The sequence below is a fragment of the Uloborus diversus genome, chromosome 8 (assembly GCF_026930045.1).
Source record: "Uloborus diversus isolate 005 chromosome 8, Udiv.v.3.1, whole genome shotgun sequence".
Taxonomy (NCBI): Eukaryota; Metazoa; Arthropoda; class Arachnida; order Araneae; family Uloboridae; genus Uloborus; species Uloborus diversus.
In genome coordinates this window covers 100915993-100940882 of record NC_072738.1, presented here as the reverse complement: position 1 = coordinate 100940882, position 24890 = coordinate 100915993, and the positions used below count along the sequence as shown (strand labels likewise).

Here is a 24890-nt window from a genome sequence, read left to right as displayed (position 1 = left end):
CAATCTCTTCTAAACAGAGTAAACAACATAAAACATATTTCAAAAACTAAAAATAATCATTAAATAAAAACAAAAGAAATAATAATCACCATGTTGCATATGATTAGATGTGATGACATTACCCTGAAATAAAGATGCTAAATCAGCAGGAAGTTGAACTGCGGTAGTTCCTGGAGCAGCAGACTAAAACAAGAATTAAAAACATTGTTATCAATGTAGTAGTAGTTAAATTAATTCATTAAAACCTATTCTATGATTCTCTGACAATATCAAATACCACCAATTAACATTTTTCTGCAATTACTTTTAACAAAATTTCATACTTGGTTTAATTTAAAAAAAAATTGCAGCACGTTGACTTCAGAAGACATTTGCATTGTTATTAATGCTAATACTATCACCACAATAAAAACCATGTTTGGTACGAAAAAAAAAAAACACACACACACACACACACAACCTCAATTCTTCTTTGTTTTCTATACAACTTGTAATTTTTAAACAATGCTGTTAGGGGCCATTCATGATATCGTAAAGGTCCCGAGAAGGAGTTAGTAAAATCTCTACATACTCTAACTTTGGGATGGGGAGAGGAGGGGGGGGGGGCAAACCCATCCTTACATAATATTTTCTAAGTCAATATTATATATTAGAAATCGCGCTATCAAGTGGTTTGGCGAGGATCATATTTCATTTGCCTCTGGAAGGTAAAAAAACGTATTAGGATGAGCTGTTTCTTACTTGTTTTACAAAGAATGAATAGTGCAAAATATAATAAAAGAATCACAGTATGCATGGCATGTTCTATTTTTAACTAGTATTTCATCATATAATATATTTGAAAAATTAAAATCTTTGATTTAGAGGGGGTTTTTAGTGTTTGGGGAGTTTTAGTGTAACTTATGCTTCTGTAACAACATTCTATTATTTTTTAAAAGGAAATGGAATGTTACATAAGAATAAGGGGGAGAGGGTTGAAAAATCTTATATATTAATTTGGGGTAGGAGGGGGGCTCAAAATTTGCCAAAATCATCCTTATGCAAAAAAAATGAGTGGCGCCATATGTGAATTCAAAAGTTTCTCTGTTCTTCAAAATATGACCCTCAAAAGACTCGGTTTTTCTATATCTGATATCTCCTCTATGGTAAATCCAAAAAAGACAGTGAAAACATTAAAAACGGAAGGGTGGGGGGTGAGGTATACTTGAAAATATTGGTTTCTATGTCATTGAAAAAAGTCACACATAGTGAAATTAAAAAACTTGCTTGTTTTGCAATTGACATTAAATTGTCCGAACAACAAAAGGGAGCTGAAATAGCTTAGGGTCCCGTTAAGTCTAGATCTGGCCTTGATCATATGGTGGCATGGTATCAAACAGAATTTAAAGTTGCTTCGATTTTCCAGCCAATTTTGAAGTAGAATCAAAGAGCAAACGAATGTGATGTCTTTTTCAGGCAAAAATACAACTTTTTTTCCTGAAAGTTCATCTTTCCCATACAGGGGCGTGTACAGGAGGGGGGGGGGGGGGAGAGAAGGGACACCTGTTGGCCCAGGCTCGAGCCTGAAGGGGGCCCAAGCTTGGTGAAATATGTGTATAGAGGTAGGGCTTAAACTATTTGGAGGGGGCCCGTAAAAAGCATTTGTGACAGGCCGCAAAATTTCTGTGCACGCCCCAGCTCCTTTGCTATTTTATTAGCATGCACAGAATTGAATTTAACTAGTTATGTTCTCAGATTAATATACAGTGAAGCACCGTTTATTCATTTCAATTTTATATATGTTTCAATCATCTATACATTTTTAAATTTGTCACTGCAGAGTCCAATACCTATTAATATATACCTACTATACATGTTTCACTGTCCCTTCAAAAACGTATAAACAGTACTTCACTGTAATAAAAGAATGCATACTTTTTTTTTCATTTACATCAATGAGTTTTTTAATCATTTTGCTAAAGTTTCCATTAAGGCAGGTTTGACCCGGGTCACACCTGACCTCCCTACTTAGTTTAATTTGATGGTGTAACAATTTTACAATACAGTAGCTTAATATACATGAATAAAAATTGATTGCAAGAGAATTTCTGAACAAAATGCAGATCAAAATTAAAAAATAACGTCAGTAAATTACAAATTAGCAAAAGCATACAAAGTAAATGAAACAAACAAAAAACAGTAGAACTTTTGACACCACTGAGCAGTAAAAAGTTGGTTTTATATATGAGGCCCCTAGTTTCAAAACCGGATACTTGTAGAAAACCAAATTTTACAGGAGACGTAAAAGTCCGGTTTTGAAACTGAGGCAGACCTTCCCGCCCCATTTCAAGGGGGAAAGAAGCGGTTTTTGAACCTAATATTGAGCAGGCAAATAGGCCTTATGATTCTCTACAAGATTAACAAAAAAAAAAAGAAAATCGAATTTTTTGCAAGTATCCGGTTTTGAAACTAGGGGCCTCATATATAAATACATCCAAAAAAATAAGTTCTTACAAATTAACATTAATTTTGATCTAATTTGTATTTCAGTAATTTAATATTAGATAATTCATAAATATTTCAAAATTATTGAAAATTATTAAATTTAATGTACTAAAATATTAAATTAATAGAACAGTAAATCTAAATTTATAGCAAACAAAAAAGAATGAATTTTTAAATGAAGAGTAAAGCAACATTTAATACATAAAATCTATCAACAATCATGACAAGGACTTACAACAAGGGTTTGCAGACCAGACTGAGCTAAATGAGCAGGTACAGTAAGAGTCAATTTCTGTAAAGGATTTAATGCCATAGTTTTCTGAACTTCACCCTAAAATAGAATGGCAGAGTTTGAAATTTTCCACAAAACACGAGTGCATAACTGGTCCCTGGACCCATCAATTTTTTTTTTTTTTTTTTTGTATAGTACTATAAAAATGTGAGTTATTTAGCGTTAATTTTAACATGGACCGGTGATAATGTCTGCTGACCAGTATGTATTCACTCACTGGTCCTAGTAAGATTTTTCAGTAATTTCTAATGTTGGATATTGTCATATATAATGAGTCAAGAAGTAGTAAAGTATTGCATTCAATAAATTTATGTTCAAATTATTTTTTAGCAGCTTAAAAATTTTCTCCTCGCAACTCTGTATTTGCTGACTTACTACGTATATGCCAAGTACTTAGAGCAACACTTGTGACACATATTTTTTAAACCTATAATGATATAGAATTTTTATTTAAGCTTATATGTATCTTAAAATTTTGGGGAAATTTTCATATGGATTGGGGGAAATGTTAGATGGAAAAACATTTTCTGCACCCCTGGCGTACTATAACCATGATTTCAAGAAGAAATCATTGTACTTTAGATTATATTTCAGATTAATTTTGATTATTTCTTCAAAGTAATTACCTTTTCACGTTTAGTTGCTCAAATTGTATATTAAATTCAAACTTTATTCTTTTACATCGTATTATACACCGCCTCCGATTATACGAAACTTTTTTTTTCTTCAGGCCCATTTTAGAACCTGCAGATTATAGGCCACCCACGGATAATACACAGGAAAATACGGTTATTAAACGGGGTTCGTACGCTCCGGAAAACCTGGAATTGTCATGGAAAACGACATAGTTAAAAATGTCAGGGAAATTTCAAATTTTGCCCCCCCAAATTTTTTTTTCAAATTTTTTCCCGGGGAATTTTGTACCTTGAGTTCTATTCTTCCTTTTTATCGATGTTTCCTGAAAAAAAAAACAATAAAAGTTTTGAGGCAAAATGACGCTGGCAATAAAATAAAAAAGGATCGCGGACACCATTTTTGCCTCTCAATAGTTCCAAAGAAAAAAATTCCTAGGGTGAACAGGAATTATGCACAAATTTAACGGGAGAAAAACATTTTCCTGCATCTAAAGCACAAGCCTGCGGATGGTAGGGTCAATTGGGAAAATCGTTTTTTAATCGAAAAGTCTTTTCAGCTACGAATGAAACGTAGTCGCCATTTTTGGTCATTTATAAGATGAAAGTAGGCATGATGCTTAAATGCCTAAGTTGCCAAAAACAAAGCAGAATTGGATGTTTTCTTTAACTGCAAACTAATGAAAACAATGCAAAATGTGCTGCAACTTGTTTTTTTTTTTTTAAATTTATTTTGAATATGTAATTTTCTTAAAAAATGAAAAATTTTGTTCTTAAAACTTAATCTTATCCTCATTGCCTTGGACGCAAATGTGCTAAAAACTTTTCAACTGAATTGCAGTTTCAGGAAGATTTATTATTTTGAAATTGTTTTCACGCTAAAAATTCAAAAAATTATTTCTTAATTTTTGTCGTAGCCGCCTAAGTTTCCGAAAATGGCATTGGATGTTTACTGTAGTGCAAACTATTGATAACACAAAATGTGCGCTTTTTTCCCGGGTAATTCGTAATTATTTTCTGGTAAAATGCGAAATTTTATCTTCAGAACATTTTTTTAATTCTAATTGATTTAGACGCTTATGTGCTAAAAACTGACTATTCGCAACTCCAGAGCTCGAATACGCTACCTTGCGGTGATTAACAATACTAAAGAAAAAGGGAAAACATTCCATTCGACGTGTTTCCTTTGGGGTAAATTACAGGCTTCAGACAGTTTATGATGCAATGTTAATTTCAGAAAAATGGAAAAGAAAGCTTCCCACAAACACGACGAAAAATTACTGTCATTCACCAAGCGTCAAAGTAAATTATAAGTTATGGCATCTGTTTGTTTTACCTTTTTCATCTGCCATTAGACAGTGGCTGCAGCGCCCCCTATAGTTTATTGGAGTTGCGAATTTTGTCTTAATTGTAGTTTTTTAAGGATTAATTATTCATCTTTTTCTAAAACAGTTTTATGTTTTGCTTTAAATCTTGTTCTGAAAGTATGAAAATATTTTGCAAATTTTGGCTCTTTAAAAATGAAAAAAAACATAGTGTATGTTTTTTTTACATAAACCCTCGAAGGTCGTTCCTCCTATTTGATTCCCAATCAACTCAAACAGCCTTTATTCTGAAAAAATCGTCAAAATAGGAAGACAAATTATTTAATTTAAAACTTGAAAAGGCAACTTGCTTTTGACCGCAGAAAGCCCCCCCCCTGTACGCCCTATTTTATCATTCCTTTGCCATAAACAATGTTCTATGTTGTCCCATAAATCCTGTATTTCATTAAAAATCCTATACATAATTAAAAATAGAAAGAAAAAAAACTATATTTCTATAAACTATATCTTATATTTCTGCTGTGGTGTGGACGCTAATACTCGCAATCGATTAGGAATACGTTCCATTGAAAATCATTTAAACAACGGGGTCTAGTTTCTATTAATTCGAATAACTGTTGTAATTTTTTAATCTTCAATCCCATCAGATTAAAATATAATCCAAATAGCCAGTCCTTTGATCGTTTTCCCTTCATAGTCATCCTAACATGGAGATGCTGCGTATGGAACGTAGTCGCCATGTTTGGTCATACCCTTAGTTCAAATAATGCAAAAAGAATGTTTTTTTTTTTTTTTTTTTTTTGGAAATATATTCTTGGTAAATGCCAAATTGTATATTACTGGACGAGGTTTGTAGTTAATTATTTTTATGCTCCCTCCCCCCCCAAAAAAAACAATAATCTTAATTATTGAAAAAATTCAAATCATATGTTTAATATTTTTTCGATTCCCTTCGTGCTAATTTTCTTACAGTTAATTCTTTTCATTAAACTAGTTACCTGAAAAGTGCTTGTTGATTTTTACTACCATGGCATTTGCAATGATTTACAAAAAGATTTTAAATTAATTTGTTCTTGTTTTTATGGAAAATACTTTTTTTTCACTGTGGGACCATGGTACTGTGTACACTACTTCATTTTTGTTTAATGATTTTTTTTCCTATGAAATTTTAAAATGGGTCGAATGAATCATTTGCTTCAGGAGTTCCCAACCTTCACCCAATGCCTCTTATATTTCCATAGGGTTTACTGTAGTTGCAAAAAGAAAACAAGAAAGCCATCTGAACCGAAAACATATAAATTGTAAGATACACAGTCCAGTCACATTAATGTGACCATCTGTCAAAAGCCAGAATAACCACCTTTCGCAGTGCGGACTGCTGCGAGACGTGCAGGAAGAGAGTCACTTAGGTCCCTGAAGGTGTTCTCTGGGATGTTGAGCTATGCCGACTCTAATGCAGTGGCCAGCTGCGCTAGATTACTCAGTTGAGGATCCATGGCGCGAACAACTCGATCGAGATGGTCCCACAGATGCTCGATTGGGTTTAAGTCAGGTGAGTTTGCTGGCCAGGGGAAGACGGTAAACTCATCCTGGTGCTCTTCGAACCACGCACGTACACTGGCAGCTGTATGGCACCTCGCATTGTCCTGCTGGAAGATGCCATCATCCTGAGGAAAAACAATGCGCATGTAGGGGTGGACATGGTCCCCAAGGACAGATGCGTACTTGTATTGATCCATCGTGCCTTCCACAATGATCAGTGAACCCAGAGAATGCCAGGAAAACATTCCCCAGACCATAATGCTCCCGCCTCCAGCTTGGACCGTTCCGGCAATGGTTGCAGGGTGGTTCCTTTTAGAGGTTTCACGCCTTATACGCCAACGTCCATCTGTCCGATGGAGCATAAAACGCGATTCATCTGAAAATGCTACCTGTTGCCACGCAGTGGACGTCCAGCTGCTGTACTGGCGTGCAAATTCTAGCCTTTGTCGTCGATGAACAGCAGTCAGCATAGGTGCACAAACCAGGCGTCTGCTTCGGAGGCCCAGAGGCAGCAATGTTCGCTGAATAGTAGTTTGGGAGACACTATTGGTAGACCCTTGGTTCATTTTGGTGGTCAGTTGCTCAACGGTAGCCCGTCTATCTGCTCGAACGCATCTCCGCAACCGTTATCTATGGTCCGTGGTGTACCACATTTGCCACGTCGCTGATTTTGGACAGTCCCATTTTGCCATGCATGGTACACTTTTACCACGGCGGCACACGAACAGTTCACAAACTCAGCCGTTTCGGAAATGCTTCCATCCTTGGCCCGAAAGCCCATGATCATGCCCTTTTGGACGTCAGATAAATCGCTTCGTTTCTGCATTACGCCAATGATTGAAATGTTTTCCGAAGCCCTCACACACCCTTTATATACGCTCAACTGCACTGTGCTGCCACCTGTCTTCTGTGATTGGTTATTTAACTCTGACGCGGAAAGTACGTGGTGGTCACATTAATGTGACTGGACTGTGTAGTATATTACTGTTGTGATTTGCAAAAAAACTACATCAATATTGTAACAAGTACATGTGGTTATAAAAAATAATAATAATAATAAACTGGAAGATATTTTGAACATTTGTGTTGAATTCAGGCACCTTAATACTGTAAAAAAAAAACTCATTTTTGCATGGCTTCATTTTTATGAACCCATTGTGATGGCAAAAATTTTAACCAAACCTCATGAAATATTTCCACTTAAAAAATAAAATCAAGTTTTTGTTCCGTTTAAATTAAAGCTGTGAAATTTTCAGCTCTCGAAATCACCAAAACTTTCACATTTATAAAAATAAGTGCGTTTACAGTATCCAACCTAAAAAACAATGGTAATTATTAATTTTATCATAATTTGACTTTTATTAAAAAAAGTTGAAGGGGAGAGAGAAGTTCTTGATTTTATAGCCTTAACTGCACTAAAAAAGTAAATCTATTGTCAATCAACATCTGTTCAAGTCTTTTTTAAAATTACTGAAAGATCCATATTTATATATTGAAGGGGGGTATGCAAATTAAAATAAACTTAATATGAATATTCTAATCTGAATGCCTATTTTTGATAGTACACTGAATTCCAAGAGCTAAAATTTGCTACATAACAAATTTGATTGAATTTTGAACATTGGATTGGAAGATATTCACAAAAGAGCAATTAAATCTAAACATGTAAGTTTACAAGTTAAGGTTCATACTAAAGCAGTGAAAACAATAGATTTTCTCTTAACTTTCTTTTCAGAAATGAAATTCCCTCAATTTTTCCCCGCTTTTCAGTAAAAATCCCATTAAATCCCACTTGTTATTGGATCTGTGGCTTTGTTTATGAAACGAAATAGCTACCACTAAAATCTGGAAATGGCGATTTCTTTTAAAAATTTATTTACTCATTTTCCTGTGGCTTCAGTGATAAAAAGTGAAATTAAGTGGCATTTATTTATTTTTAACAAACATTTTTGGATATTTACAGTCAACAATCGTTTATCGCGGTTAATTCATTCTAGACTTAACCGCAACAACTGAATTTCAGCGAAGTAGGATTCTGTATTTATAAACCTAATATTTTCCTAATTGGAGCGCATAAAACTTACTTATATAAGACAATTGAAATAGGTTTCTAACATAGGTAGAGCCCCCTAGACATGAAACATAGCCACCATTACATTTGCATTACTTAAAAAATTGCACAAAATATGAGAAAATGAGATATGTTAGACGTAATAGGTATCACATTGTTAATTATTGAGAAATAAACTACACACATGCAGTTCATACGCACTACTACTAATCTATGAAAATAGCTCAACTTGTTTGATGATGAATTAATTGCCAGTTAGTGACCGTATGTGTTCTTCCTCTACACTTATCCTCATTTAAGGTATCACGTATACAACTTAAAAATCTACTACATTGTAGAACACCATTTACAATTACAGATGTAATAATATAGTGATTTATACTTGTCAGTTGGTGTTTAACGATTAAAATGAGATAGCGATTCCCAATTCTTTCTTCGACGTTTTTATACCTCCACTCCCTTAAATACAGTACAACTACAGCTCTCAGAGTAGCTTACCTTACTTAAAAGATATACTTTGTTATTCTTATGTAGGAAACAGTTTACACGAGTGCATAAAAAAAGCTAATTACTATATTTAAAAAGAAAAAGAAAAAAACGCGATGTAGTGAAGCTGCGAAAGTCGAAGCGCGAAGTAGCGAGGGACTGTATATCACTTTAGTTTTGTCTATTAGGACATATTGGATATGGAAGCTTTCAATAGTCTGGAACAGACTTTATATCCCTGCAGTTCAAATAATGCTGTACAGTAAAATCGTGAAAACAATTAACAAATAAAAATAAAATACTTACAGAATTGGGTGCGGCATATTGCAACAAAGTTTGTGGAACTAGATTTCCAGTAGGCATAGCTAACTGATGGGTAATAGCAGCTGTAAAAATATTTAAAATATTTCCATTAGTTTTTGAACTGGAGAAGTGCAGGCAAAACTTCATAAATCTCAATTTTTTTTTTTTAATATTATCATTTTTAAAATATGAAACAAGTGTTTGCCTGGAGCACGATTGCAAATAAACAGCATTACAGCATTAAGTTAAGAATCGGAGAGGAGCTTTTAAAAAAATTAGAACACAATTTTGGTAAAAGTTTAGGACATTTTTAGGACAACAAATATGGCTAATTTGAGATTATGCTTTAGTGTTATTATCTTAGTTATGAACTGCAACTCTCTTCTTTTCTACATAGCTTTTTCTTCCTTAAATGAAAATCACAAGAGATCCCTTTGTTTGTTTTAACACAAAAGGTAGAAATTACTTGCACATACGCTTCATAAATTGCCGCCCTGGACGTCCCCCGTGCTATTTACTAGAGCTAGGCAATGTAAGGATTCCTACATTGTGAAGCATCACCAACCTGACATCGCAATGTAACGATGTATTTTTTTTAAGAGCTTTACAAAAACTACTGGTTTAAGTTTTACAAAATATATTCAAGCTGAAAAAATATAAATACTACAAAGAAATTCTAGCACCAGCTATAAATTGTGAGGGGGGGGGGGGAGCTAGCGTTGAAAGTGCAAGATAGCAATAAATATTACATATGTGTTTTGAGATTACAATGATCCTGTTTTTTCAATGCAAAAAGATGCGAGCTTATGGAAGCAATCTCATATGAGATATATATCATCCCCTCGTGAGGTGTATTCACATTCTCCCCCTTTCCTCATAGGTAGGCGAAAACCCTTATGACAATTCCTGACCATCAAAGAACCTATGTGCCAAATTTGGCAATGATCCGACGAAAACTGGATTTGTATAAAGAAATCCCCTGTGGGAGAGAGTTTGACCCCCATTGGGAACCAAAACTACCCTAAGTGAATTCTTGAGTATCAAAGGACCTGTCTGCAAAATTTTTACAAAAATCCGACATGAACTGGATTTGCATAAGGAAAACTTCCATGGGGTGTTTTCGCCTCCCCTCCCCCTCCCTCATAGATAGGCGAAAAACTCCCTATGAAAATTCCTAAGCATCAAAGAATTGCTGTGCCGAATTTGGCAAAGATCTAACAAAGACTGGATTCGTAAAAGGAAACCCCCGGTGGGAGGGAGGAGGTTCTGATTGCAAATGAAAACTGCCCAATGTGAATTTTTGAGCATCAAAGGACTTCTCTGCCATATTTTGCAAAAATCTGACGTAAACTGTGAATTTGCATTAATAAAATCGTTATTTGATTAATTAAAATATATAACAAATTAAAAACTCGTTTTTTAACGATACACACATATTTTAATATTGATTTTAAAAATACAATTAAGTTTCCTTCAGCAGATCCAATCTAAAATCCATATTATTAGGTAAATCAATTATCTCATCAATGTCATTATTTCACAAGTAATTTAACCGAAAAACAAATACGAAAATTTCTTCACTTTTTCAATTCCGGTATTTGATGAAGACTCTTTAAACTAAAGTTAAAAAATACCAAACAAAACAGCAGCAATGAACTACCGACATAACATAAAACCGTAAGTATGCTCGGATTCGCTTTGTTATAATAACTACGGCTTCAAATACATTAATGCGTAGAACTTACATAAAAACCCTATTTTCGTGCATGCACTCAGAAGTTCCGTCAACTCGTATGTGGCGCTTCTCTGGTGAAATTAGGAAGTTTCCGTTTTCTTTGTTGCCAGAGAAGCGAGATTTCGTCAAATTGTTTCGCCGTGTGTTATGAAGGGCATTAATATTTTTCCTCTTAATATTGGAATAAAAGTTATATTCATTCAGAACTGAAAAAACTGAGATGCGCTCCCTCTTGTGCGACATAAGTATTCTTTTTAGGATTTTTTCGTTTTTCATTTTTTAAAAATATTTCTGTTCAGTATTTTTTCTTAAACATTTTATTCAGCACAATATCAATGCTTAATTTGAACTATGAATCGTGTCGATATCTCGATTGGTTAATTTTTAATTGTTGTATCAGGATGCTTTCTTAACCAATACACGTTCACTTTTATGGGCCTAAGAGAGGTCATATCAGCTTTGTCAGAAAGAGAGCGGGGGGTCCTTGGAAGGACCCTGCTCTGAATGGTAGTAGTATAAGTTTTGAGAATTTTGTAAGGGGAGGGGATCCGGAGACCTAACTGACAAAGGGCCCCATATTTACTTTCGGCGGCCTTGTGAATTTTTCCCTTTTGCTATAATTAAAAATTAAATAACTGTTTGAAGAATGCAGAAAATATCTTGAAATTTCAAACTCACACATCACACAGAGCTATGAAAGATTATGTATTTTTAAGTCAGTATTTTAATTTCTCCGTAATTAAGTCCCATATTTTCTTTCCAAACGATGTATCGGAAGGATAGAAATCTAAATATTGTTATCGCGGTTGTCAATATATATCAATATATGAAGGTATATCCCTTAGCCCAAGTTATGATTAAACAGATAATTGTTTTGAAAAACAGATTTAGTTGAGAGCAATAAAAAAATTAGGAAATATTTTTATTTACCTCCCCCTATACTAGTCGTTTGTTGTTGAACAGGTTGCAGTGCATTTTGTGTAGTATTTTTGCTTGAAATTTGCTCAACTTCTTTCTCAATAGCTTTTGATTCTTGTAGTTTTCTTTCCCATACCTAAAGAACAGAAAAAATATAAACTTTAATTTTCAAGTATAAAAGATACAAAGACCTAGAAGGGCTCATTGCAAGTGGGAAAAATATAAAGGAGTTTAAAAGGAAAAATATAGGAGTTTGGTAGCATTACACATAGAAGTTTAAAAAGGAAAAACATATAGAAGTTTGGTAGAAAAATATACAGGAATTTTGAAAGAGTATAGGATCTACCTTTGTGCTGAACAGTAAAGTAAGAAAAAACAACGTCAAAAGAGCACAAATTGAAGATAACAGCAGACGCGTGTATTGACGTTACAGGGAATGCCTTTTTCAATGCAAAAAGTAATGAGCTTATGGATGAAAAGACATCCGACAAAAGCTTTTGTCGGATGTCTTTTCATCCATAAGCTCATTACTTTTTGCATGGAAAAAGGTGTTCCCTGTAACGTCGAAACACGCATCTGATGTTATCTGCAATTGTGCTTTTATGACGAAGATCTAGGATGTTTGGAGCACTTAAAAAAATAACTTAGAGCCATTATCAATACATTCTATAATGCATGAAGTCATAGCTATGCGAAGAGTAACATATGTCCTTTTGTGACTTATGTCATATGTTCTGCCAGTATAAGGGGGAGGATGAGTCTGTTTTTGAGGAGGATTATATTTGCACTAAATGAGCTGAACTCTCAGACTTAAGAGTTAGGATGCTAACTTTGGAAGCCCAGTTAGCTTTAGGTTGTGTGTCAGTTGTAGAGGGTATAAATATTCCAGAGATAAAGGGGGATGTTTCAAATAAGGAGTCAGACTGAGAAGCGTAAGGTGGCTAGGTGTTGTTTACCAGAGGCTCGGGTGAAAGATGTTAATAAGGTTGTGGAAAAGAAAGGAAATTAAATAAGGGGGATATGGTTACTTTATAAGCAGGAACAAATGATGTAGGCCACAGTAATACTAAGGAGTTTTGAAAGGAATGGGGGTGCCTGTTGGACAAAGCAACCAACTGTTCGACCAATGTCCAAGCGGTTGGTTTGCTACCCAGGTATGGAGTGCATAGGAGCTGGCAAAATCGAAGTGCTATGTATAGGAACCTGCTACTTAAGTCAATTTGAGAAAAGCGCAGTATCAGGTTCATTGATGTGCGGAGTCTTTGTAAATGTGATTGTATAGCTTAGGATGGCCTGCATCTGAGCTCTACAGGGGTCAAAATGGTTAGTGGTCTAATTTTAGGGTCTTCGGAGTCAAAAAACTAAGTTTGAATGAGGACATGGATCAAGCATCAGGTATCGAGAGGGCGATAATTATTTGGATATTACTAGAAATGGTAACAATCTCTAATAAGAGTAGTAATTTTAACAATTGTGGTTTAAGAAATTGCAGGGTGTAAAATAAAAGCAATTTGGGTATGCTTAAAGTTTTCTATACCAATGCTCGCAGTACTAGGAACAACATGGAAGAATTAAAAAGTATAATTATAGATGAGAAGATGGATGTTATTGGAATTACTGAGACATGGGCTACTAAATTTGATACAGATTTATTATGTACTAGTGGTAGAATTAAGCTTTTATCTGTATTAATTTTAAAAACAAAGATTTTTCTTAAAATCATGATTACAGTATGCTAATTACTTCAAGACAATGAGTACAGGCAAGGGAGCTAAGGGGCCATTCATTAATTATGTAAGGATAATTTTGGCCATTTTTGACCCCGTAAGATTGTTCATACCCCTCTCCGCTATTCTTACGTAAGGTTCCATTTCGTTTTTCAAAATGGTAAAATAACCAATCTTACATCACTGGAACTAAAAAGTTGAATCTAGATTGAATGATTTTTTGACATTTTTTTTGTATATTGTCATAAATTGCTCAGTAAGCGAGCGCCCGGCTGGGGATATGGCTAGAGCGCTGGACTGGTAATCCGAAGATTGTGGGTTAGGGCCTCAACTCAGGTGTGACTTTCTCGTTCATTCCTCTTTTGCTTTCCTCCCTTTCTCTAAGTTTGTAGAAATATGTAAATAGCCTTAATTTGCATTGTTCTCGAATGTTCTTAAGTTTCTGTATAATAACCTTCTCTCGAGCTGAAAGTTGGTAGTTGGGATCTTACAGCCTGATAGCTCGCTAGTTTAGAATAAACCAGCTTTCATCTCTACAGTGTAGTGTGTACTCAATCTAGGTGACATTTGGTGGAGACGCCGGAAAATTAAAATATACATGCCATACATAGTACGATTCTTTTATTGTATTTTACATTATTCATTCTTTGTAAAACAAATAAAAAACAGCTCATTCTAATACGTTTCTTACCTTCCATGTACGCAAATAAAATATGACCACTACCAAACCAATGGATTGTGCAATTTCTAATATAAAATATCAACTTTGAAAATGTTACGTAAGAATGGGTTTGACCCCCCCCCTCGGGACCCTTACGTAATAAATGAATGGCCCCTATGGCAGTAATGACGGCTTCCTCTTTGCCTGTAGGGTTTTTTTTTAAGTAGCATGGAACTTGTGAAAGATAAATTTGAGCTACGTAAAATAACCAACTTTACAGACACAGAAGAAATCGTAGAAAGTTCATCCTGTGTTTAATAAGTTAAGATTCAGTACTTTGAAGTTAAAAAGATTCACAAATATGCGGCAGTGTATAATTGTACCTCATTAATTTTACTTTTTTATGTACAGATAATTAGCGGAAAATGCGTAGGAAATTAGGGTACTTAATTTTGCAAAGCAAAAAAAAAAAAAAAAATCTTCATTTAATCAATTTTTCCTGAACTTTTATTTTTTCAAAATTCCTGATATTTCCCTGACCTGTTGCCACCCTGAAATGAGTTTAAAAAGGCAAGTAAAATCCTCTGTATTTTATATATTTCATAAAAATTAATTAAACAGAAGTTTAGTACATATCCCAATAATAAAGGTGTAAGAGTGCACAGGAGAAAAAAGAGAAAATGGATCAAAGGTTTTTGCATTTTTGGGCAGCATTTAACATCTGACAAAAAAAAAAGGATTTAGTGAGAAAATATAGGAGATATAGGAGGTCTATGAGCCCTGATATAGCCATAAACTTCTCTACAGAACATCGAATAACACATATGACAACCAGGAAACCTTCTTAATAGTAGCAACAAATATAATTTTCAAGTAGTTATTTTTTTTTTCAAGCATATTAACAGGCAAATTTAAGGGTAAAATACTATGCGTAAATGAAATTGATCATTTAGACGTAGAATTTACTATTATTATTATTTTAACTTTTTCAGTAGGTAGTGTCTCCATTTGTCAACACCACCCCTTAGGGCAGGAAAAGATTGTGTTTATCCCTTCAAAAATAGTTGTAAATCTTTTACAATAACGTAATTGAATACCTCGGGGAAAATGAATTAAAATGATCAACCGTTTCAATGCAAATTAAAAAATTTTTAATTTGAAGAAAATTCTCATTTTTACAAGAAATTGAGACACAAGAAAAAGTCATTTTTGTAATACTGCCATCCATGATCATTAAAGAGAACAAAATACTACCTACCTCTCTACCTGTGGTTTTAAACAGAATATTTTTTAAAGGAATTTTGTAATTGGTGTCCTTTTTTGTGACCACCGAGCCGAAATGTGAGGCACAAGTTTTCATCCGAAATTAAACACAAAATTCAAGGAATAAACATACATTATACAGTTTTTCAAGCATTTGAAAATGAAACTTGATTTCAAGCAATTTTTAATTTTTCTTAATTATGATTGGATAATACAAAGCTGGGGGGGGGGGGAGAGAGAGAATAACTCGATGAACTGAATAGATAATCACACTCAGATCAGATTTACAACTTTATATATATAGATATGAGATGTTTTGTCTAGCAAAGAAAACTTAATGCACATCTATGACAAAATAAGAACTGTAGTTTTACCAAGTATTAGCACAATTTAACCTGTATTTTTTAAATTTTAATCTCTTTTTTTTTAATTCTACCTTCAAACACTTTTTTCCCCTTCAAATTTTCATAAGTTTAGTTTGCTACTGAAAAGTCAATGCCCTGAAGTAAATTGCTGAAAATACTGAAAAATAAATATATATAAATAAAACAAAAAATATGTGTGCATGTATGTTCCCTATACAAATTTATAGTTCACGTCTGATTGTACCACATTTTCAGGGAGGTATTTCTGCACCCGGGAAGGGATGTAAAAAGTCCCCTCTCAAATTCAGTCTGAATCCCATTGTATTAAGGGGAAAAAATTATTAATTTTGAAAAGGTAAAAGGGGAAGAATTTTACTGAAAGGTTCATTTTTGTGAGGGATCTGTTTCTGTGATTTTGTAGAAGAACCACTTTTGCAATCTAGATTAGTTCATTATGGAACACAAAAAGAGGCATTAAACAAACTCTGCACTAGAGTCAAGAAAGGTATTGAGCACACAATACTTGTAGAAGATAAATGTAACTATGCCGGGTAGAGATTCATACTTTCTTATTTTTAAGGTTTTTAAACATAGTTCTGAAAATCAAGACTTCTGTACCTGTTTTAATTCTGTTAAGGCTTGTTCATCAACACCTTCATCAATAAAGGCTTCTCGAACACTTGCTATGACATCTTCTATTACACTATAGTAAAGTTTTGGCTATAACAAGATAATAAAGTAAATAAATTAATTAAAAGTCATACATACCTTTTTTAAAACTATTAATAATAGTAATAATAATTTCAATACAATTAACATAAAACTTACTTTTAATTTAAACATATTATTCAGAGGAATACTAGTTTTCAAATTGAATAATATTACATTAAGAAAATACAGGGGTAGAAGTGATCAACTTGTAACATATAGGACATTTTCCACGAAAAAAAAAGGACAAATTATATGAATGATTTCGCTATGAAAAATGAATAACACATGTATTATGTGAAGCCCAGTGGCACAGTAGCACTTCGCGTTCCTACGCTACAGGTCCGGGTTCTATTCCCGGGTTGGGCAAGGTTGACTCGGCCACTCATCCCTTCAACACTGGGGGGGGGGGGAGGGGTTCCACTTTAGGCTGACCACATAACCAGAATATCTGCCTTGCACCCCAGAGCCCATGGTCAGGAAAACTGAGTTGGGCACAGTAGGCCTTGGTCCTCACGGGCAGTGGTGCCACAAGGTTTGGTTTTATGTATTATGTAATTATTCTTAAAATTTATTATTATGAATTATTGGAACTCATCATACTGCAAACAGTTAAAAACTGAAACGAAAATTATGCATCCAGAATCAGTTTCTTGCTGCTGAAAGTAACTTTTGGAAAAATTGCTTACTTATGTATACAAAAAACATTTTTGAACAAAATTCAAACAAAGTGACATTTATATTTAATACAACTCTTACTATTTTTGATTACTTGCCTTTCTGAATAGCTTTTGTATAACCTATTTTCTAAACTTCTTCTTTAATATTTTTCTTACCTGCATCAATAAGAGTTTGTGAAGCTTTTGTTTTTTACAACCATTTACGTTTAATGCCATTTATCATTCTATAATTGCCTCATGAATCATAGACGGAGCAGAATCAATTTTCATTATACTATCCCTTTTTTGAAGGAACAGGAACCTTTTTTCTTGCCTTTGATTTTTTAGTGTCTTTTTCAGATTTTTATTTGACTTCAGCGACTTAACCAACCTGAGTTGGTACTTGGCACAATCCATTGTCAAGATATGTCAGACACTAAAGTAGCTTTAAAAGGTCCCATACTAATGAGAGCAGGCTTTTTTTTTTTTTTGAAAAGCCTGCTTTTCAATTGTAAATTATGTTGTAAATATAGAGTTACATCAGTACAAAACTTCTTAGCATTTGCTAGAAATTAAAATAGTTACCAACAGAAAAATAGTGCAAATGGACCAGCTCTAACACCTAAAATTTAAAGCTTCCTCTAAAAACAATTTTTAAATATTGTCCAAAAAAAAAAATCTTTATCAACTTTTTCACTCCAACAATAAAATTCTTTAAATTTGCTAAATCATGAATGGAATCTTCTTTGTACAATCTACCAACGTTTTTGCATGCTCAAATGGAATTAGTGTTTAGTAAAATGGGTCAGAAATTCCTTTTACATTGTGGAAATAAGTTCCATTCAAAGGATGGGCATGGGGGGGGGGATGACTGAGAGGCAAAGTGAAATGGGTAATATGACTGCGCTTTTTCAAAATGAACAAATTGGGAATTTGTTGTGAAGATTACAGTACATAAAGAAGGAAAATTGTATTTTATAACAAAACTTGCATTGAAATAGGATTTTTATTTTTGGAGGTGAAAAAAGTGGAAAAATGTCACTTTATTTTTTTTTATGGGGCAAAGTGAAAAATGAAATATTTTTCCAATGAAATGATTTCTAGTCGATTATAAAAAATATTTTTGATCAAATGAATCGGTAAATAAAAGGTTGAATGATTAAGTGAAAAGATGCCTAAAAAAAAAATCAAATAAATTAATTCATGTATGAGGACAAATAAACGAGTGAGTAAAAGAGTGAATAAGAAAATAAGTGAATGAATGAATAAGATTATTTATTCATTGTGAATTACTAATTTTTAGTGAATTACTAAATTAAGAAGGTACATTAATAAAGTAATTAAATAAAAAATACGCAAGAGATTTAATAAATGATTGAATAATAAAACAAAACATAATTATTTCACTTTGCCTGGCATGTACTAGTCTAATTGTACAAAATAATAAAAATTATAAATAGGTTTAATTATTAACTAATAAATGTTGCACCAAATATTAGAAGGTCTCAATTAATATTTCAAATGTTAAATTCAAGAACTGTATCATTTAAGGGGTCGTCACAGTATCTTTTGAACATTTTTTTTAAATTTATGAATATTGTGTTTTTCTTTGAAACCATAAAATACACTCATTTTGCAACCAATAATTTATTTTCAAAATCTGAAAATATTGCCCACATTTTTTAAAAATTCAAAAAATTTAGGAAAATTTCAATGTTTTTAAATCCCTAAGGTGTTTTTGTTTTTTGCACTTATTTAAAAAATGGTTTTTGCTAAGCAATCGCAATATTTATCTCTGAAAATCAGGACATTAATTTGTTTATATAGGTATTGGAACATTTTCTGTAATTAATTATGTAAAAAAATCGTAATTTTTTTTTAAATTGGTTTTTAAAGGTATAAAATGCTCTAAACATTTGAGTATTTTATAAAATGCTTATCCAATGCAGTTTTGTTAAATATATTATCCTGACTGCAAAAAGTATTACTTTAAAGCTGTATCTTTAATAGAAAAAAATCCTTAGGGATTCTAATGACGAGAACACAAAAAAAAACGATCATCGAGAAAAAGCAATTTAAAACTTTTCTTTTGCATAAGAACACATAGCAAGCATGACCTAAAACTACTCATAACTTTTTAAATATTTGAACAAAAGCGATGAAACTTTTTCCCTGTGTTTGGAATAATTTGTAGTTTTGAAATAAGCCTTAAAATATTTTTTGCTTATTTCAAATTGTCCTTATATCAAAACGGTACAATAAGGTTTGCTTATATCAAAACAGTCCTATTAACCAAAATCGACTGTATTTGATTACCGTATATACTCACGTATAAGTCAACTCCCTACTTTTAGCAGAAAATTGGGAGATCCGCATATAAGTCGAGTCCCTACTTTTGGAAAAAGCGTTTTGCTGCTACTTTTGAAATTAAACGTTATAAAAAGGAGGAAAATGAAATGTAACTAATATTTTTATCTTAAAAAAGTCTGGTTTTTATTCTTTTGCGATCGATATTTTTGTAAAAGATTCAATTTCAGTTTCATAATTGTTGCTTTTATTTTGATTTTACATCAATAAAATTTTTTGCTGTAGCCATATTACATTGTTAAAAAAAAGAGCAATAATTTGCGACTATAGGAAAAATTCTCGAATATGGCGATCTCCCCACTTTTTTCGTAGTTGGTTGTTAATTGCAATTGTTTTTTGTTCTTTATTTCAGTCAGACCATGTAAAATCATGGCAGAATGTTTAAGTATTTATTTCTTTAGCACCTGCTTAAAAGAGATGGACTAAAATAGGGCAAATGTTCATGTTTTCGAGTGTCCGAGAAAAAATCGGGGTAAATTTTCAGAAATTCTGCCCCGAGTATAAGTTGAGCCCCTAACTTTAAACCTCATTTTTTGTAATAAATTTCTCGACCTATATGCGAGTATGTATGGTATTTTTCAACAAATTAAAGTTTTTCCCTCATCCATACTAATCACTATTTATTTTTTACAACTAATTTTACATACTGGCTATGTACAGGGGCGGATCTAGGGGGGGGGGGGAATGAACCCTCCCGAAACCTTGTGATTGTAGGAATTTTTTTAAGAAAAAAAAAGAAATGAAATGTTAAGAGAAGATAATAAAATTTGAAGATAACAAAATTTATGTGTTTTACTTTAAAAGAAATTTAGGTCTTAATACAGGGAGAGAAATTATATCCCTCTGCTTGAGATAGAGCTATTATTTCTGAAATTTTGCTCCATCGTTTACATCATTTCTTGATTCCAACTTTAGACACTTGGAAAATCTGACACTCGACAAAAATACTGCTGCTCTCAGAGTACACTTACATATCATGAGTCTAATTTAATGCCTAAATTTGCATTTTTATGGCTTCAACATTGAAACTTTTCAGGGGGCGAGCCCTCTTTTTCCCATGCTCCTCCACAAATACTATGAAAGGTAACCAAAATTACATTTTAGGACTTCAATTTCGATAATTTTTTCAATGTAGATTAGCCGACACCAACCCTTAACTTGTCTAAAAGCAGCTTAAATGGTCTTTTTGGGGGCTTCACATCAGAAACAATTTCCGATAGAAATAGGGCTGTAAAAGCAAGCTTATGCAGCTCCATACAGGTATTGAAGTATGATGCAGGATTGGAAAGACTTAAGCCTGCAAGTTCCTATTTCGAGTATGTGCACTTGGTTTCAATATCGTCGCCTCTAGAGACGTACCGAGTACTCGGTAACTACTTGGTACTCGGCCAATTTGCTGAGTATTCGGTACTCGGCCAAATTCTGATCAGATACTCGGCCAATACTGAGTAGTTGCAAAAAATTGAATATTGTCCAAGGCAGATACTAAAATTTATAGAAAAAAGAGCAAACATCATATTCTGCAAACATTTACAATTAAAATGTATAAGTCAAATTTTAAATTTTGAGAATAATGAAGTTTGTAATGCTTCAATGGAATAACTCTTTATTTTAATGTCCCCAAAGTTGATAAAAATTATTTATGTAAAATTATGCAAAAAAAAAGTATAGAAAATATGGAATTTTTATGTTAAAAATGGATTTTTGTTACATACAAAAATTAATTATAAAAAATTTTGAAAATACCTTTGCTTAAAAAATAAAAGGAAATAAAACAACGTTAAAAGCACAGTGCAGGAACACTGCAGACATGTGTTTTGGCATTGCAAGGAATTCCTTTTTCAATGCACAACATGGGAGCTCGTGGATTTAAAGGCATCCGACAAAAGTCAGATTTTTTTGTCGAATGTCTTAACATTCTTTAGCTCACATGTTATGCACTGAAAAAGACATTCCTTGTAACGGGGGGAGGGGGGCAGAAACACATGGTCTGCAGTATTCCTGCACATTTGTTGTATTAAAATTATTTATGTTTTGCGGACTAAAACTATAATTGATTGGTATAAATTTGTTTTAATTCAAACTTGATTAATCATACCTTTTATTTATTTATTTTTAATTTTAAAAATAATTTTTTTGTAAAATTTTTGTCACAAACAAAATTGTTTATATAATGCGTAAATTGAATTTCAGCAGGAATTTAGTTTTAAAAACTATTATATGGACAAGGAGGTCTATACTACTATTCCAATAAGTTCAAAATTCATCTCATGTGTGTCGGTGGTTCTTCATAAAACATAATTGGTACTTGGTAACTCGGCCGAGTACTCGGTAACTCAGTCGAGTAGTAAAAGGCCGAGTACTCAGTACTCGGCGAAAGTGCTACTCGGTACGTCTCTAGACCCCTCAGATCAACAGTAGGATATCTTACTGTTGTCCCTGAGGAGACGATATAATGTTACTATTTTTTTTAATATTTATAATGTAAAATGTAATGCCGTGATGGTGGGGGAGGGGCTATTTCACAATGTAAGATGTTGTGTGTGTTATCCCCCGCCCCCTAACAAAAACTGAGACCACCTGACTCGAAGTATATTATGTTGACATCACATTCACATATATGTGTCATTCCATGTCAAGTAATCCAAAGTTTTTTCATCATATTTTTGTATTTCTTTGAAATTTGGGTCATCAATTGTACCCTTCAAGGTAATCAAAAGTCCAAATTTTTAGATTTTTATCTCTCTCATTTGATTTATGAGACTTTGATTTTTAGAAAAAACCCCATAAAATACATTAGTTGCTGTTTAATACAATACGAAACATGACTAATTTCGCAAAAATTTTCATTTTTAAAAATTTAAATTTCTTAGAAAACATCTAATGAATTTTTTTTTAAAAATTTCAAAAATTTTTGTGTAATTTATTTTCATTTGTAGCTAATTTCAAGTTGGGATCTCAATGGGATCATATCTTTATGATTTTTTAGATTCAATTTAGTTAGATATGGGATTCTCTTACTGGTGATGATCAAATGAGTAGTAAATAAACATGACTATGCTTGAAATGAACTGGCATGAACTTGTAGATTGGTATGTGCCCCCCCCCCCCCGCCCCCCACTTTTTACCTTTTTTTTTTCCAAAACTGTTTTCTAATTTTTTTTTAAAAAAAGGGGGAAAAAAGCTGATACGTAAGAGTAATAATCATAACAAATGCTGCCAAACCAAACATCAGAAGTGACTGAGGCTCATAAATGGAGGAGGGGGGGGGGGAATACAAACACTAAAAGTTGGGAAAACTTTAAGAGGCAAAAAGAACCAGGGGTATACTCCATATACGCGTATGCTCTCAAACATTTTTCCGACATATTATACATATGAAATATACACATATTGTGCAGAATGGATTACTGGGAGTATACCCTGAGAAAAGTTGACGGGAATATCACTGAATAGAACCACACTCATTCGCAGCCTTGATGGTAGAGTGAGGAGGAGGGGAGCAATCTTGAATGAAGCTTAACACCATGGAGGGTTATGCTCAAAAGAGCAAAGTTTGTTTGATCTATAACTGTTTTTAATATATAGATAGATCTCGATGCATTACTCTCCTTCACAACAGAAATTAAAAAGAAACCAAGCAATAAAGAAAAGAAAATACAGCTGCACTCCAGATGTTGAGGAAAGACAGCTATGTATGGACAGACAAATGATCTAATACTTTGATTTATTTGTAGTTTTGTGTGAAAATAATGGAAAAACATTAAAACAACATGGAGGAAACACTATTTTGCTATTTTCTAGGGGCAAACTATTTCTTACTCCTTCTGAAATTGAAGGTTGGCGCTGGGGTAGGGGATGAAATGAATAATAACTTTCCTTATCAGATATTTAATTAATCAAGTACACTTAGGAAGTTATAATCTAAAAGAAACACTTGGTCTAAAGAAAAAAAGAAAACATTATAGCGTTAATCATATGTTTGGGTGGGGGGGGGGAGGGGGACATACTTCGTCTTGTTTTAAAGAACATATACCACATTTAAATAAGTTTACTATTCATTTTGTTTTATTTTATTTTTTTTACAGTTGGAAAACTTAAATAAAAAAAAGTTGTTGAGCCGGGGGGGGGGGGGATTTCCCAATCAATCTACAAGTTTGTGCCAGTTCATTTCAAGCACAGTCATGTTTACTTACTACTCATTTGACCTTTACTACCCCCCCCCCCCCCCAGTAAGAGAATCCCATACTTAACTAAATAGAATCTGAAAAATATCATTATTTCTCAAGTTAAATTTTATTCAAAAATTCATAAAAATTTGATTTCATTGAGATCCGAACTTGAACTTTTGCACAAACAAAGACAAAATACACAAAAATATTTGGGAATTTTTAAAGTAAAATTCATTACATGTTTTCTGAGAAATTTAAATTTTAAATTTGAATTTTTAAAAATGAAAATTTTTGCAAAGTTATTCGTGTTGCATATTATATTAAACAGCAAGTAACGTACTTTAAAATCTTTTTTACCAAATCTTTCTATCGATGTTTGGCGCTGAGTTATCGTCCATTTCATGTTCAAGCATCCATAAAAAGAGGGTTTTTCTAAAAATCAGTTTCATAAATCAAAAAATAAAAGAGATAAAAATCTAAAAATTTGGACATTTGATTGTCTTGAAGGTTACAATCGATATACCAAATTTCAAAGAAATACAAAAATGTGATGAAAAAACTTTGGTGAAAAAATTTCTGAAATTTTGTATCACTTGATATGGAATGACCCATATATAAAGTATCCATTACTTTCTAAAAGCTAGAGATGGGGAAAGTTCGCCCTCTAATCTACTTTTCTCTATCTAAGGCCTATCCTTCAATTATTCACTATAATATGTTTAAATTTTTCTGTGTCTTTTCAAAAAAAAAAGTTCTTTTAAAATACACATCTTTGTTCTTTTGATACTACAAATTCAGATAAAAATTCTTAAAATTAGTCATCATCATAGCTTCACAGCCATAAATTAACATTGACCCAACAAAATATTCCTGAATTTTCATCATCTAATCTGGGCTTGTTATAACTGAATTTGACTGGGATTTATGTAAAAGTTTGTTCAAACATACACTAATCTCACACACACACACAGATCATTGGTTCGTCAATTGACATTTCATATGAGTAATTGAGTGAATCTGATTTGTCAGAGACCAAACCAAGTCTATGATGAAAAAGTTAATAGTGCCAAGCCACAAGAAAAGCCACAAGTCAGTTCAATAAACATTTATTATATGAATGACTGCAACATACATATTTACATTTTTACAGACACCACATATCACAAACTATCTCAATTGT

At 32.9% G+C, this 24890-nt stretch overlaps 1 protein-coding gene across 2 annotated transcripts in view; it reads right to left on the bottom strand.

Annotated features, from left to right (window-relative positions):
* LOC129227730 (transcription initiation factor IIA subunit 1-like) overlaps positions 1–24890 on the bottom strand; it is a 37652-nt gene that overhangs the window by 5924 nt on the left and 6838 nt on the right. Inside the window, exons 2-6 of one of the 2 annotated variants that reach the window (XM_054862334.1) lie at positions 16423–16524; positions 11801–11924; positions 9139–9218; positions 2720–2815; positions 123–183 (exon numbers count right to left, since the gene is read on the bottom strand). In XM_054862334.1, coding sequence (XP_054718309.1) covers positions 123–183; positions 2720–2815; positions 9139–9218; positions 11801–11924; positions 16423–16524 — 463 coding nt within the window. Of the gene's footprint in view, positions 1–89; positions 184–2719; positions 2816–9138; positions 9219–11800; positions 11925–16422; positions 16525–24890 lie in introns of both variants that reach the window. The other variant, XM_054862333.1, reaches the window with a different exon arrangement.